General features: G+C 37.7%; 1 protein-coding gene across 1 annotated transcript in view; it reads right to left on the bottom strand.

Moving 5' to 3' along the window:
• Positions 1-528: 528 nt before the first annotated feature.
• The window catches only part of LOC135224410 (DET1 homolog), a 69,081-nt gene continuing 52,330 nt past the window's right edge, over positions 529-17,279 (bottom strand). Inside the window, exons 7-10 of the mRNA XM_064263380.1 lie at positions 14,363-14,516; positions 13,833-14,056; positions 12,342-12,548; positions 529-2,098 (exon numbers count right to left, since the gene is read on the bottom strand). Coding sequence (XP_064119450.1) covers positions 1,897-2,098; positions 12,342-12,548; positions 13,833-14,056; positions 14,363-14,516 — 787 coding nt within the window. The 3' untranslated portion in view covers positions 529-1,896. The remainder of the gene's footprint in view (positions 2,099-12,341; positions 12,549-13,832; positions 14,057-14,362; positions 14,517-17,279) is intronic.

Raw genomic sequence — 17,279 nt, forward strand, 5'->3', positions numbered from 1 at the left:
TTATATCCTCTCCTATTATTCCAAGATATTTGCATCCAGTCTCATTTATGTGCTTGATGGTACTATTGCCATCTGGTAGCTTTATCCCTTCAGTCCTTGTCACTTTGCCTTTTTGTATGTTGACAGTGGCACATTTTTATATTCTAAATTCCATCCTGATGTCCCTAGATACAATCCTTACAGTCTGGATTAGGGTATCTATTTCCTTGATGCTCTTCCCATAGAGCTTGATGTAGTCCATGAACATCAGATGGTTAATTCTGTTGCCTCCTTTCTTGAGTTGGTACCCAGCATCCATCTTCTGCAGACTTTTCTCATGGGAATCATGGCTACTACAAAGTGTAGTGGGGACAGTGAGTTGCCTTGATAGATCCCTCTTCTGATGTTAATCTCTGCCAGTCTTATCCCAGAACTTGTACGTATTGTAATCAAGTCAGGCATTCTATCAACCATGTGTGTGGTATCACGTCGAAGGCTTTCTTGTTATTATCATTATTGTTCTTTAAGGTCCACAATAATATACCAATGGAAGCAGTAGTAAAATTATTATTATTCTTATTATTGCTGTTGCTAATTACTACGACTGAAAAGATTGCTAGGTTGCTGAAAAATATGTACAGAGCAAAAACTTATGAATGTACTGTATAAGGACTGTACTCTCCTCTGTAGCAGACAGAGAAATGGTGGGGATTCTGATGAGGCATAACTACAGAATGCTCAGGTTCTCTAATGGGGAACAGTGGGATGATTGCATAACAAACAAGGAAGTAATGAGGAGATATGTCCAGTTGCTAGAATATTAAGTAAGTTCTGAATGAGTAGATGCAGATAAGGAGGTAGAGGGAAGAAAAGCAGGAGGGATTGTAAAATAATAGAAAAGGATACAGATGAAGACCTATATCAGATGAGAATCCAGGCAGAAGATAGAGGACAGTGAAAAGGGCTTACATACTTCCAATCTAACCCCAAAAGGAAAAATCTAACAAAAGATAATGATGGTGATGATGAGATTATGAAAATGGTCATTTATATCATTTAAAAAGTTTTAAAATAGATATAAGACCAAACTTTCAAGCATTATATGTAATAGCTAAAAGACAATCTGATGCAGTAACATTAAATTAATCCTGAAACCAAGAGATAATGTGATTAGATGTTGGCATCAAAGTGATTTTAATGAATGTAAACAAATGACATAGCAAAGGCAAAAGAAGGTAATATAAGAAATATGTAAGTATGATACACTACATTCTCCTATACAACCACTACATCTCCAAATTCTTTTTTTTTTTGCTGATGAATTGATACTAAAACATAATACTACCTGTGTACAAAGTGTTTTACACATAACAATATGGTTTTAAAATAAATATAGTACTACTTCTAAAGTCAGCAGCTAGAGATGCAACCTGGCTATTTTTAGAGTTATTAATTACATATAACAGTTGACATGAGTACTTAAAGAGATTGGCTCTAATTGTAGAGAGCACTCCCAAGCATCATATCTTAAAAAAATAACAAAAAAGTACCTTTAACATGGGCAGTTCACATTTTCATATCTACCTGCTATATCTATATTCCAGGAATTTACCAGTAACTTATAGTATTTGTACAACAATTCCAATAAAAAGATAACGACTGTAAAGATAACAACTGTATAACCACTATTTCTATTCTAATACGTATTTACAATGGCACTTAAGTACTTTTAGATTTCAATATACGTATACATTAAAAGAAGAGTCAGTACCAGTATTTTAATTTCCATATAAAAACTATACTTACTATAAAAATAATTAGAATTATTATCACAGAGGCACTATATGCAGTCCTGAAAAGTGCTACATTTCAATTTGAAGTCCCTTCATATAACTTCAAAAAAAAAAGACAAAAAAGTTAACCTGGCTGATGCCTTAGGTGGAAATTAACAACATAATCTGCATTAGCACGCTGCACTGAGATAGTAAATGGGTCAGCAGGATGAAATGTAAATGCAACTAGCCTTCGTGAGGATGATGCAGCTGCTAAGGAATTTGTGAGGCTTGCACGTCCAGCATGAATGCTAAACTTGATAAGACCTGAATCACGGCCAAAGAACCTGAAAATACGTAACAGTGAATGTCATGACACAATCCGAGTTACGTATAATATACTGCAGAATGCTTCAAAGAAAATACCAAGTTAACATTTTAGAATTATATGATGGTAACACAAGTGTGATATTTCCTCATAATAAGTTCTCAATTCTCTATAAGGTAGGACCTCAAGTGGGTTATGAACTCACATCTTGCATCTGGCAATTGCCCATTCATCACGGAACTTCCACTTTCTAATGCTTGTAAAAACTATAGCAGTTCATACCACTCAGTGGAACCTAGCTCTGGTATTGGTAAATTTCAAAAAGTTAAAATGGAGTCACAAAGACCTGACACTCTTGAAACCTTTTCACTATTTTTGGACTGAGGATGACAGCTACACAAATCATTCTATATTTTATCCCAACACATCTAGGCACTAGCAATGGTTTTTCAAAAAGGTTCATTAAAAAAAATATTTTTTTATATATACCCATTACTTTTAATGCCACTTTTTTTGTTACAAAATGTTCTCAGACAAAAGTTTTCATAACAATATTTTTTTATATATACCCATTACTTTTAATGCCACTTTTTTTGTTACAAAATGTTCTCAGACAAAAGTTTTCATAACAAAGAGAATAAGAAAAGCTATAGATGGGTGTGCTTGGGTATATATATAAAAAAAATCTAGTGATTCCCAACTTTCAACCTGCTTAATTTTTTGTGTAATTTTAACCTTTTAAAGTGGAGATGTGGGGCACACATAGTACATTAAATACACACACATAAAGCACAAATAACTTGCTGCATATTCCCGAAAAGAAAAATCCCATACAAATATCCATGATGGGCACCAGAACAGATTAACTGACCTACGAAAAAACCAGTTTGTATTAACTATAAGGAAGAATTAAGGGATTTTGACAAAGGAAAAATCTATTTCTGGGTGAAGACCTGTGTCGCCCAGTGAAATGTACCTATAGCACTCATTTCTAGGTATAAACAAATGCTAAATATACCAGATAAAAAAGCCAATGGAATGCCAGAGTTATTACCTCTGGATCGATCACCCCCAAAAGGGTGTCAGTATAGCAACAGGGGCGAGTGGAAGCCACTTATCACAGATACTTTACCCAATATCTTTCTCCTCTCTCAAAATCCCCCGCCAGAGAGGTGACGTTACAACGACCCTCTTCCGCTCACCACCGCTACCTCTGCCAAGAAACGTCATTCCTGAATACGCACCCAAGCTTGGGCCACCTAATGGGTGGGGAAAGGAAAAAAGAGGGATGGGTTTACCGGGCGGCACAGGTCTTCATCCAGAAATAGATTTTTCCTTGGTCAAAATCCCTTTTCTGGGATTGACTTGTGTCGCCCAGTGAAATAGTAACACAGAATTGGCCATACAAGCTTGGTAAACTGAGAGCAAAACAAAAATTTTATAGGAAAAAATAAACTTTTCTTAACAATCATTGTTTTAATGATCCAAGTTAGGGGATACAAAATATAAGAAGCAAATATATATGACCAAGTTCATACCATCACCAGGAAAATCAGCACAGGTAATGAATACAATAACACATGAAATAATGAATTATGTACAAGCACAGGAGTGGGTTAATAAGCAATCCAGTCCGTGACAAAAAGGCAAAAAGGGAGGGAATAGCCTCGGTAGGTGAGAGGGAGTACCAAAAGGTAATTAACCCTTAAACGCCGAAGCGGTAAAAAAAAAATGTCTCCCGTGTGCCGGAGACGTTTCAGAGTGAGCCCGGAAGCGGAGAAAATATTTTTTTCAAAAAATCACAGCGCGCTTAGTTTTCAAGATTAAGAGTTCATTTTTGGCTCATTTTTTTGTCATTGCCTGAAGTTTAGTATGCAACCATCAGAAATGAAAAAAAGTATCATTATCATATATAAATAATGCGATATATGATAGCGCAAAAACGAAATTTCATATATAATTGTATTTAAATTGCGCTGTGCGCAAAACGGTTAAAGGTAACGAGTTACTTTTTTTTTTTCGTTGTAATGTACACTAAATTGCAATAATTTTGGTATATAAAACATTGTAAAACAACAAAAGCAACACAGAGAAAATATTATCACAAAATAATGCATGAATTCGTAACGCACGTACGTAAAAAAATATTTTTTTCAAAAATTCACCATAAATCTAAATATTGTCCTAGAGACTTCCAATTTCTTTCAAAATGAAGACAAATGATTGAATATTACTATACTGTAAGAATATTAGCTTAAAAATGCAGTTTTCGACCATATCTGATGAGTTAAAGTTGACCGAATGTCGAATTTTTTTATATATTTTTTTATATGCAATTATTTCGAAAATAAGAAAAGCTACAACTTTTAAATATTTTTCGTTTTATTGTACATGAAATTGTGCACATTTTCATATATAAAACTCTATGAAATGCCTAATATGAAATGGAGCAAATATTCCGAGAATGGGACTCACGCATTTCGGAGATTTGTGGCGGAGAATCCGCGCGCAGAGGGAAGGAAAGTTTTTTTTAAAAATTCACCATAAATTTAAATATTGTGCTAGAGACTTCGAATTTGTTTCACGATGAAGATAAATGACTGAATATTACTAGACTTTAAGAGTTTTATCTTACAATTGCATTTTTCGACCATTTCGGTAGAGTCAAATTTGACCGAACGTGGTTTTTTTTCTATTTATCGTGATTTATATGCAAATATTTCAAAAATGAGAAAAGCTACAACCTTCAACTATATTTTGTTGTATTATACATGAAATTGCGCACATTGTCATATATAAAACATTATGTAACGGCTAATTTAAAATGGTGCAAACATTACCACAATCGCACGTATGATTTTTTCGGAAGAGTTACCGCGCGGACGTAAAGAAAATGTTATTTTTTTCATAAATTCACCATAAATCGAAATATTGTGCTAGAGACTTCCAATTTGTTGCAAAATGAAGGTAAATGCTTGAATATTACTAGAATATAAGCGTTTTAGCTTACAATTGCGTTTTTTGACCATTTCGGTAGAGTCAAAGTTGACCGAAGGTTGAAAATTTGTCACTTAACATTTTTTATATGAAAATATTTCAAAATTGATAAAGGCTACAACCATGGGTTGTTTTTAGTTGTATTGTGCATGAAATTGCGCACATTTTCATATATAAAACTTTATGTAACAGCTAATTTAAAATGGTGCAAACATTACCACAATCGCATGTATGATTTTTTTCGGAAGAGTTACCGCGCAGACGTAAGGAAAAAGTTTTTTCATAAATTCACCATAAATCGAAATATTGTGCTAGAGACTTCCAATTAGTTGCAAAATTAAGGTAAATGATTGAATATTACTAAAATATAAGAGTTTTAGCTTACAATTGCGTTTTTTGACCATTTCGGTAGAGTCAAAGTTGACCGAAGGTTGAAATTTTGGCACTTATCGTTATTTATATGAGAATATCTCAAAACTGATAGAAGCTACAATCATGAGTATTTTATCGTTGTATTCTACATAAAAATGCGCACATTTTCATATATAATACTCCATGTAACGGCTAATTTAAAATGGTAAAGAAATTATGTCAAAGTGACGAAATAATTTCCGAGATGTGTCACAGATACTTTTTAGTGCGGCAAGAAAGAAATTCGCGCTTGCGCGCCTGCATAACGATTGTAAACAAAACAACACCTTGATCCGTGAACTCCCAGCATCCCCCAAGGCGCGTGATTCAAGAGTTTTTGGCTGATAGGCCTAAAAATATTTTTCCGCGAATTTTTAAAAAAACTTTTGTATGTCGACGTAAAATACGTCCAGTCGGCACCCGAGAGACGAAAAATGTCGACGTAAAATACGTCCAGTCGGCGTTTAAGGGTTAAAGGCAAAATCAACGATAATTAACAATATACAACATTACAAAATACATAATTAGGCTGTATCAGGGGAGACAATGTTCCCAGCAGCCACTGCAGAATATTTAAGGGCCTCTAGAGACTTTAGATAGTGGCGTTTAAATACTGTCGGAGACTTCCAACCCGTATACTTTTTGAGATCATCAAAGTTCATATGATGAAAATAATTAACAGGTAGCCACTGCTCAGATATCATGAACCTGAGGAACTGAATCCGGATTAGCTTGTTTAATAAAATTTGTTGTCTGATGGCCTTCAAGGAAATGGTTCCACCATTCTCTCTAATAAAAAGAGGACCTGAAGACTTATTAGAAGTTCTGTCAAGGTAAGATTTCAATGTAATGACTGGACATAATGATGGGTCCTGTGGAAGAGGGACAATCTTCCACGGAGACCACCTGTTCTGAGGGTCTTCATTCTTTGCTAAGAATTTCAGATCCGGAGAAAGCAGAACTTCTCCTGACGGGAGGAAATCAATATGATTAGGTACTCTAGAGAGAGCCGACAGTTCTGATATTCTGGCACCTGAGGCCAGGCTCAGTAAAAATAATGTTTTCCTGAGAAGGGTTATATATGAGCATGATTCATTATCAGTATCTGAAGTCAACTTGAGTACGTCATTTAAAAACCAGGAGACCGTATGAGGCCGGTTTACTGGTCTCAGACAAGCACATGCTCTAGGGATAGACGAAAAGTACGAATCTGTTAAATCAATATTAAAGCCATACTGAAATATTTTTCTTAAGGCGGATTTAGTCGTAGTAATGGTAATAGCAGCTAGGCCTTTTTCGAACAGAGTTCTAAAAAATTAAACTGCCAGATTCGTGGTCATTGTCTGAACATCTGATTCTTTTAGAAAGATGGCTAACTTCCTCACTGCTGAATCATACTGCCGGAGTGTCGATTCTCTTTTGTCTGATTCCACGAATAATGTGTTTAGTGGATCAATATTAGCACCTTTCTGTGCCACAAACTTCATGAAGTCCATAAAGTTAGGGCATTCAGAATTCTTGAGAAAGGTGACACAGTCCGAGTTTGTACTATTTCAGTCAGTTTTGGGTTGGGGATCCGTCTGGGACGGAGTTTCAACTCTAGTAAAAGAGGAAACCAATTACTCTTTGGCCAGTTGGGTGCTACCAGAGCTATCCGCCCTTTGAAAGATCTGAGTTTGTGTAGAACTTTCATCAAAAGGTTTATTGGCGGAAATAGGTAAATCTTCTGCCAATTGTTCCAGTCTATGTACATCGCATCTGTGGCGTGAGCTAGAGGATCCAAATTGGGAGCCACATAACATGGAAGTTTGTGGTTGGACTCCGTGGCAAACAAGTCTACCTGAAGGCCCAGTATTTGTAGGCAAATCCAATTGAATGACTTTGTGTCTAAGGACCACTCTGATTCCAGCGGAGTTGTCCTAGACTGTGAATCCGCAGTGACATTCCGTACTCCTGCCAGGTGAGTAGCTGACAGGTGCCAATGATGTCTCATTGCCAACGAGAAGATTGCTATCATCATGTGATTTATGTGGCTCGACTTGGAACTTCCTCTGTTTAGGCAGTGAACTATCACTGCACTGTCCAGGACTAGTCTGATATGAATATTCCTAGCCGAAGCTAGTCGTTTCAGGGTCAGGAAAATGGCCATTGCTTCTAAGATGTTGATATGGAACTGGCGGAATACTGTCGACCATGTTCCTTGAACCTCAGAGAGGCGTCCGTGTGGACTACTAGAGACAGCAGGGGAAATTGGAGCGGTACTGATTTGGAAAGACTCTTGACTGTCATCCATGGACGAAGTCTTTTCCCTAGTATCAGCGGAATCAAGGAGATTTTGTCTCTGAGTTTGCTGTTGGCTCTTCTCCGCCATACCCAATTGATGTCCTGCAGTCTGGCTTTCAATAAAAGATCTGTTATTGAAACAAACTGAAGAGAACCTAGGACTCTTTCTTGGGTACGACGAGACGCCTGTCTGTTCTTGAGAAATTGTCTCGTAGCTTTCGCTATCTCTTTGCACTTGGTTGGTGGAAGAGATAGTTTGTGTGCGGTTAGATCCCATTGAATTCCTAACCATTGAAAGCAAGATGCCGGAATGAGACGGGACTTTTCCTTGTTTATCTGGAATCCCAGATACTCTAGAAATTTTATTACTTTGGCTGTTGCACTGAGACATTCTTTGTCGTTGGGTGCCCAAATGAACCAGTCATCTAGGTAAGCTACTAGTGTAACTCCCTGAGCTCTTAGTTCCTGAACTACTGTCTCTCCTAGTTTGGTGAATATTCTGGGTGCTATATTGAGCCCGAATGGCATGACTCTGAACGAGTAAGCCTGTCTTCCTAGTTTGAAGCCTAGGTAGGGAGAAAAGTTTCTCGCTATCGGGACGTGATAATAAGCGTCTGTAAGATCGATAGAGGTGGTGACGACCCCACGGGGAAGTGAGGTCCGCACCTGCGAGACGGTTAGCATGCGGAACTTGTCGCATTGAATGTATGAGTTGAGATGGGACAAGTCCAGAATCACTCTTCGTTTGTCCGTGTCCTTCTTTGGCACGGTGAACAAACGTCCCTGAAATTTCAGGTGTCTGACTCTCTTTATTGCCCTCTTTTGAAGTAGGTCTTTGGCATAGTCTAGGAGGTCTGTCGTTGGAATTTGGTGGAATCTGACTGGTGGAGGAGGCCCTTTAATCCATCTCCACCCCAGACTTTTTGATACAATACTGTGGGCCCACGGACTGAAGGTCCAATGGTCCGTCCCGGAAGAGGTAAAATCTCCCGCCTACCTGGAGAGGCTCATAGATTGGATGAGGTCTTACTTTCTCTGCCTCCTCTGCCTCTGGAGGGAGTTCTGGAGCCAGCTCTGTACCGGTAAGCACCTCTTGCTCTGCTTCCTCTTGCATTTCGGTTATAGCCTCGAAACACCCCTTGTGCTTCAAACGAAGCATTGAAGGCCGGGGACATCACGAAAGCAGCCAAACTCGAGGACTGTTGAGTTGGTTGACTCTGCAGCAACACCAATTGTTGCTGTGGTTATGCTTTAGAGGTCGAAGATTGACCAATCTGGGAGATGGGGACTGCCTGAATCACCGTCTGTGTCTGAGGAGCCTGGAAAGACTGATACTTCCTGACCCTCTTCCTACCTTTTGGCTGCTGTCCAGAGGTCTCATAAAACTTCCTTTATGAAGGAAGACCCCAGCGGACACGAAGGTTCTGATTAGCCCTACGTTACGAAAGAGGACACTCTAGAGCCTAACCTAACCCTCCAAAATCGAACGTATCGACCTGGTCAGGTTAGACAGGTCTAGCACCTACATTTACGTAACAGAGAGGAACTCTCTAGTGATGGAACACCCTCCAAAACCAAATATCAGTCTAGTCAGGTAGCCAGGACTAGTACCAACTATGGGTATCGAGTAGCACTCTCAAACTCCTAGCCTACCTTCCAAAACCTCATCGATCTGGTCAGGTAGGCTAAGGTTGGTAATTTGTGTGGGACTTCCAAACTAACCTCATCATAATAAAATTAGTATACCAATATAATATTAAAACAAGATAATACAAAAATTACCACATACACTACATGCATGAGCATATCGGATGGAAGAGGGCTTTCCTTTACCTCCAAAATAATAACTGGCGAAGTACTAGGCTAGCCTAGCTTGCTTCCAACACACTACTCACACATTAAAATGAAATAAAACCACACTTTCGTGAGGGAACCAAATCGCTCATGAAGGACGATGACTAACGAGGGAAACACTCTAATAAGGCCAAAAATGTAAAGGTTGAACCGTAATACATAAGCCTATCGATACCCAACAGCAAAATGGTAAAATTTCACAATAACAGTAGCCCTTACTGTGATGTGCAATAGTGGTGAATTTAAGATAATCATCGAAAAAATAAAAATTAAAAAATATAAATTGAGAAGACTGAGAAACGCAGTACCTAATGTGAACATGCCGGTTCCCTGGATGAGGGTTCCTTCCACATACGTAACATGTAATCATCTCAACTAACAACTTCTCAAAAAAGGACAAACTGTTGTCTAACCGCGTTCAAAGTCAATAAAATTATACTCAACTTAGATGAAGATGCTTCTTGAAGATCAGAAGACATATTAACACAATAATTAAACCAAATTATTGAAAAGGATCACAGCGAAAAATAAACCTGTTCGCGTAGCGAGTGCTATGAAGGAATGAAGTTTCTTGGCAGAGGTAGCGGTGGCGAGCGGAAGGTGGTCGTTGTAATGGCACCTCTCTGGCGGGGGATTTTGAGAGAGGTGAAAGATATTGGGTAAAGTATCTGTGATAAGTGGCTTCCACTCGCCCCTGTTGCTATACCAACACCCTTTGGGGGTGATCGATCCATAGGTAATAACTCTAGCATTTCATTGGCTTTTTTCTCTGGTATATTTAGCATTTATTTATACCTAGAAATGAGTGCTATAGGTACATTTCACTGGGCGACACAGGTCAATCCCAGAGAGTACCAATTAAAGACAATGCAAGGGAGGGCTGCCCAAAATACAAATAACACAGCATAAAGAAATAAAAAAATGCAGCACAAAACTGAGACTAGTACTTTGCATATAATAAACATAGGTGGCAAGGTGATAGAAATATATCTAACAAATGGTATAAAGTACTGTACTACATAGGAAAATTCTTGGATATATATGAATTACATACAATACTGATTACAGGTGAAACTTACACAAGTAAAAGAGCAGAAAATATGACAAATTTTTAATCTATTTGTATTTTTCATAGCTGACAAACATTCAGTCTCAACAACAGGATAATCTTCTAGTGACAGAAATCTGTGGCATCTGGCAACTCATGCGTATACGAGATGGAAGCTGCTCACTGACCAGGCTTAGAGCCTCATGACGTGTCAGTCTTTCTTTGACTGCCTTGGAGAGTGGTTGCTCGCTTTTGTGCTCTCCTTCCCATCTGGTTTCTTTGTTAGTCTATGATTTACTTGTGCTTTGCTTTCAGCATACGTGTGTGTGTGTGCCTGCTTGTCTTTTATCGTGAATTCCGCCAAGAGTTCTAGACCCCATCAACACTTGTGTCCATGCATTCCAGGATTTCCATGTTCGAGGTTTTTGGCATCTTCCATTACTGACACCCATACCACTTGCAGTAGGTGCCGTTCCAAGTTTTGTACTATCACTAACCCTTGCCCAAAATGTTGTTTCTGGTCTGTGTCGCAGTGGAAGGCTTTGTATAAGAAGAGGGAGTACTGTAAGGTATTGACTTGTCCTTCTTGACAAGGTTTCTCACCTCCCCGAGTGGACAATTCGGCATCCCCTTCTTCCAGAATTTCTTCTCTCTGCTACTTTTGATGCTGTCTCCCTTTTCTTCCACTGATTTGTCTTTGGAAGTATCGGGAGTTGCACAGGATGATTGTGTGTAAAACACTGCCCCCTCTCATAGGAGGTAATCTCCCTCCTGGGAGAGAGGAGGCGACTCCATATTCTTCCTTTGTTTCAGATACGGAATCACACAAGATGGTGGCTGTTTAGGTCTCCCTAGGCTTATGGGGTTCCCCCTCCTCCAGGTCTCCACTACTTAGGCTCTCATGTGTTACCACCTTGCAAGACGCCATCAACAACTATGATGCATCCTAGGTGTCTAATGCAACGAAGGTCACAATGTATACTGAATTACCAAGGATAAGTGAAAAAGGTGAAATATTTGGAAATTAATAAATGAAAAGAGCAAAGAAGTAATGAATGGTTTTAAGTGAATGCTGCTGAGATTACCAGCAAAGGACACTTAGGAAACTCTCACAGAGCTGTTTTAGTACTACAGACTCACAAAAAGTAAATAGAGTGGTTGGTTCCAACAGTGAGATGTGACAATAGCCGATACCACAGATGTGGGCATTATATAATTGATGGGGTTGTGATGAAACAAATTAATTTTAAATGAAAAGCATATTTTTTAAAAATAATAAAGAAATACTTGAAAGCATGGGAGGCCTGTGAACAGAGCCATTTCATCATTTATGAGATCTGAGAGTTGAAGTAATAATAATAAAAAAATTTATATTAATTAAAAAAAATTTATATAAGACAAAGTTTATATTCAAATAACTTGTTACAAATAACCTGAATAAAACCACCATGCTCCAAGATGTATTCATTAACCACATATTGCTTGAAGCACTGAAAATTTTTACCTGTTGATTTGCCTTGTTTCAGCTTTAGTTTGAATTCTTCTATGTTCAAACTGAGGGCCCCATTAAAAATTCTACACATATGGTGTGGCCAGGGATAACAATCATAAGAGTTCTTTCTACATTAGTAATTAAAAGCATCATATCTCTCATAATTTGGAACATTACCTTATTGGATGGTCTGCACAACTCTTGGGCCGTTCCATCACAGAGACCCATTTATCGTCATATGAAAAAAGTGTCAAGTCAAGGTATGGAGAAGCAGAAAATGACTGAGCTGAAATTGGTAATTGGCTTAAAAGCCTTTTTGTGGCCTCAGTAACTCCACCACCTCTCGCACTAATTATGGTCTTCTTGAATCTTTTGTGGTTAAGTCTGAAAAAGAAAATCTTATTTTACATTGAAGTTTACCTCTTCCTTATTGCACTGAATGACAAAAAGTAAGCCTTGAACACCAGTGAGAAATAAATAAAGAAGTTGTTTCCTTCCTAAGTGAGAGTCAAACGCATGTACTGTGTTATTAACTGTTGACACACTGTGCTTTTATTGTGAGATGGCTGTATTCCAGTAGTAAAATAATGTATCCAAATTCAACAGATATATGTGTATATTTAATCTATTTCAACAAGTAATAGAATAGTGGTTATTTCTGTCACTTGAGAATTCATTCATGTTATGTACTGTTAAGGATTTATACAACAATAAAGAATAATCAAAATCATCAAAATAATAACTACGGTTTCTACATAGGCCTATAGTGTTCTCTCTGGATAAACTAATCCTTTATAATAACTACAGTGTTCTCGAGATCTGTTTCTATCACCTGTTTCCTGGTTACTTGGTACATGACAGGTTTCATATTTCAAAAGATTATGTGGAAATTTAAAAAGTTAACAGTGGAAAAAGAATTCTGTCTTCTTATTTTGCCCAAATTTTTTCCCTTAAAATGTTAGGCCCTTATGTATAGGAACTCTTTAATATAAATATAAATATAAATATATATATATATATATATATATAATATATATATATATATATATATATATATATATATATATATATATATATATATATATATATATATATATATATATATATATATATATAATATATATATATATATATATATGTGTGTGTGTGTGTGTGTGAGTGTGTGTGTGTGTGCTAACTTTTGAAATACAGTAGCTCCTTTTCTTATACAAAACCTCAACTTACCAGATTCCTAAACTTATCTGCTACATTATTACAATGGTTATTTGCTCTTTCACAATATAATGCATACTGTAAAATATCACTTAAGTGAATGCTAGGTGCAAATTACAGTTAACCTCAGACTAATAATGACATAAGAATACTGTTAGTTTTGGGATATCTTCAGAGGTGAGGTATTAAGTATGATCACAATCTTTGTTACTTATATCAGATTTTGCTGCTAATCAGAAGGTCGGACCCCAAAGCCATCTGCAAAGTTGAGGGGTCACTACAATACAATGTAGAACCAAAGCACAAATGACGATCATTCTGCTCAGTCCTTATACTTCTTCTAATATCTTGAGTGGGGTTCAAAATTTGCTTGTTTTAAAGTCTGTCTCATGATTTTAGAATGCTGTATAATTTGCTGAAAAAAGAAATTAAATTACTAAAAAATCCTGAACTAACCTGGCCCATGTATTGTTGGATGGGGAGCAAGTAAACTGGGACTCACAGCTAAGTCTTGCATTACGGAAGAAATCTGCCATCTTTTCAAATAAATCCAAGAGCTCTGAGGATGTGTTTTCATATACTGCTATAATCTCTGTTGTAATCATGTTGTAGACTACAAAGAATGAAGGCTGGCCATTTGGTTCAGCAGTTCGTAAAGTTACCACTTCTTCAGATGCATACTAAAAAAGAAATCTAATATAAATACAGAATATTGCCTTTATAAAATGTTCCATGAACTTTGTTCAACATTTCACATGAAAAAATTTCATTTTAAGGTAATCAAATTCCATATAAAGGTTCAATACAGATGTTTATTTAAGAATTCATGAAGCATACATGATGCTGCTAGCTAGCCAGCAGATGACTTAAATTTTAAATCAGGAAGAATGTATAACATAGGCAAGTTTTGCACTTACTGGTACTGTATTCCTGAACAGGTAAATTATAACAAACTTTTAAGATTCTTCAGACTCACAGAACCATACCTTAATAACTAAATGAGCATCATCAAGAAGCTGCATCTTCCACATTCTCAATAAAAAAAGATGGTCGAAGTAATGGAAATATTCCCTCAATGCTCGTGGGTTGCCCTCTTTTTTGCTTAAGGCCTCTGCACGGCGATATAAAAACACTAACAACCTAAAAAGAGAGAGAGTCTTCATTGCAAGCCCATCACTTTTCATCAATCAGTCATACCTTCACTGTATGCAGGTAGGATTTAAAAATACCAAATATCAGGTTGCTGACATGCAGAATTTACCAAAGGTGGGTTTAGAGCCAATCCAAAGATATTTGAACTGTTAACACATTAGGAATACATCTCCAAAGGACCTTAAACTTTGGAAAGTTAGATTCACATTCTTTGAGCTCTATGATAGGAACAGAACTAGCAGTATCATCTTCTTAAGCCTATTCCTCTATCATTCATTCATTATGGCATCATACAAGACTGATATAATGGTAAGCAATGTCTTCTGCTATTTTTGTCACAGAATACTCTAATGCATAATAGGACTCTAAATTCATCTTTTTCCCTGATGAGAAAAAAGGAAAACTGATTTCCATACCTAGTGCATACAAATAAACTTTCTGGTTATTCTTACTCTGGGTCTATATTACTCAACTCAACACTTTTTTTTTTTTCAATTCCTAGCACCATATACTCAATTTCTCTTCTAATTTCAGATGAATGTACAGTCAAACCTCAGTTTTCCTACCGCTCTCTTTTTGTATGTTTCAGTTTTCGTATAGTTTTTTTAATGAAATTTTGTTTTGGTTATCATATGTTTCCTCGGTTTTCGTACACTCGGAAAGCTCCATCTGGAGCCCAGCACGTGACTGAGCCCTTATCAACACGTGTTTGTTGTCTTGTGCTAATTTTGCCATTAAAACTCATTGCAAAGAAACCATCATGGGGCCAAAGAAAGTTGTAAGTGCCAGCCCTTTGGTAAAAAATACCTTAAATATGATTGAATTCAAGAAAGAACTTGGAGCGAAGTATGAAAGTGGTCAACAATTAGCTCTATCCTAGCAAAAAAAAATGATATTGTTATGATGCAATAAAGTTTCATACATACTTACCTGGCAGATATATACTTAGCTATAGACTCCGTCGTCCCCGACAGAAATTCAAATTTCGCGCCACTCGCTACAGGTAGGTCAGGTGATCTACCGCCCTGCCCTGGGTGGCAGGACTAGGAACCATTCCCGTTTTCTATCAGATTTTCTCTCTTCCACCTGTCTCCTGCGGGGAGGCTGGATGGGCCATTAATCGTATATATCTGCCAGGTAAGTACGTATGTATGAAACTGTATTGTATCATAACAATATCATTTTCATACATTCAACTTCCCTGTCAGATATATACTTAGCTGATTGGCACCCTTTGGTGGAGGGTAAGAGACAACTAACTACTGAAATAGACAGGTAAACAACATATGTTGTAGGTATTTATAAACCTTGGTTTCTACCTGATAGGCGGAAGACTTCATGGCTGCTGCCGAGGAGTCTGCATCACCTCAAGAGCCTTAGCGAGATATTTGATCTATGGCCAAGAGTTCTTGTGGGTCTGCCGATGGGGTCTTATCCACTTACTCGGCATAGCCTAAATGGTATTTGTCAATGGGTGCTGATCCACTAATATGACAACACACCTTTTGAAGGAGCACACAACCGATCCCGATCACCTGATCCTAACCACCATGTTAGTACTAAAGATTGTTAAGAGTTATCCCCCAACTCTTCACAAACAACCAGAACTCGAATAACACAGTACACACTCATACATAAAATTCAAAAAAAAAATTTAAAACTCTTCTAAGAAGATATCCCAAGAGTTCCTTACTGAACAATAGTGAACTGCCGCCTGTGCGACATCTAGCACTTTTGCCAGCAGAAAGTCAAGAACATATCTAATAGAAGGTACGCAAGAAAATTAAGGATCGGTGCTAGCTCCCAAACCCAGGATCGTATCCGCAGACACGAACGGACCCAGAGAAAAACATTTCTCGTAAGTCACACGAACGTCTTTCAAATAGTGCGATGCAAACACTGAGTTGCACCCCCAATAGGTCGCTTCCAAGATATTCTTTAGCGACATATTTCTTTGAAAAGAGAGAGACGTCGCTACTGCTCTAACCTCATGAGCTCTTACTCTCAAAAGTTTATAAGAGTCATCAGGGCAGATCTTGTGTGCATCTGTAATGACGCTTCTCACAAAGAAGGCCAAAGCATTCTTAGACATAGGTCTTGCTGGATCTTTAACAGAGCACCAAAGACCTTGTCTAGAACCTCCCATCTGTTTCTTCTCATCTAGGTAGAATCTAAGAGCTCTCACAGGGCAAAGAGACCTTTCTGCCTCTCTACCTACAAGATTCGACAAACCTTTTACTTCGAAGTTTCTGGGCCAGGGTTGATTTTCGTTCTTTGCCAGAAATAGTGCTTTAAACGAACAGATGGCTGAGTCTCCTCTGAATCCTACCCTAGCATCTAGGGCGTGTAGCTCACTAACTCTTTTGGCTGTCGCCAGCGACAAAAGAAACAAGCACTTTCTTGTTACATCTCGAAAAGAGGCAAGATGAGGAGGTTCGAACCTTTTGGAAGTCAGAAACTTAAGGACTACATCAAGGTTCCAGCTAGGAGGACCTGGTTCCTTAGACTTTGAAGTCTCAAAGGACCTAATTAGATCGTGCAGATCCTTATTTTCTGCAAGATCTAGGCCTCTATTTCTGAATACGGCCAAAAGCATACTCCTGTATCCCTTTATGGTCGATACAGAAAGGCGTGATTCCTCTCTAAGGAACAACAGGAAATCAGCGATTTCGGTCACAGAGGTACTGGAGGAGGACAGCTTCTCAAACCTACACCATCTTCTAAAAACCTCCCACTTGGATTGATATACTC

The sequence above is a fragment of the Macrobrachium nipponense genome, chromosome 12, assembly GCF_015104395.2.
Source record: "Macrobrachium nipponense isolate FS-2020 chromosome 12, ASM1510439v2, whole genome shotgun sequence".
In the NCBI taxonomy this organism is placed as follows: Eukaryota; Metazoa; Arthropoda; class Malacostraca; order Decapoda; family Palaemonidae; genus Macrobrachium; species Macrobrachium nipponense.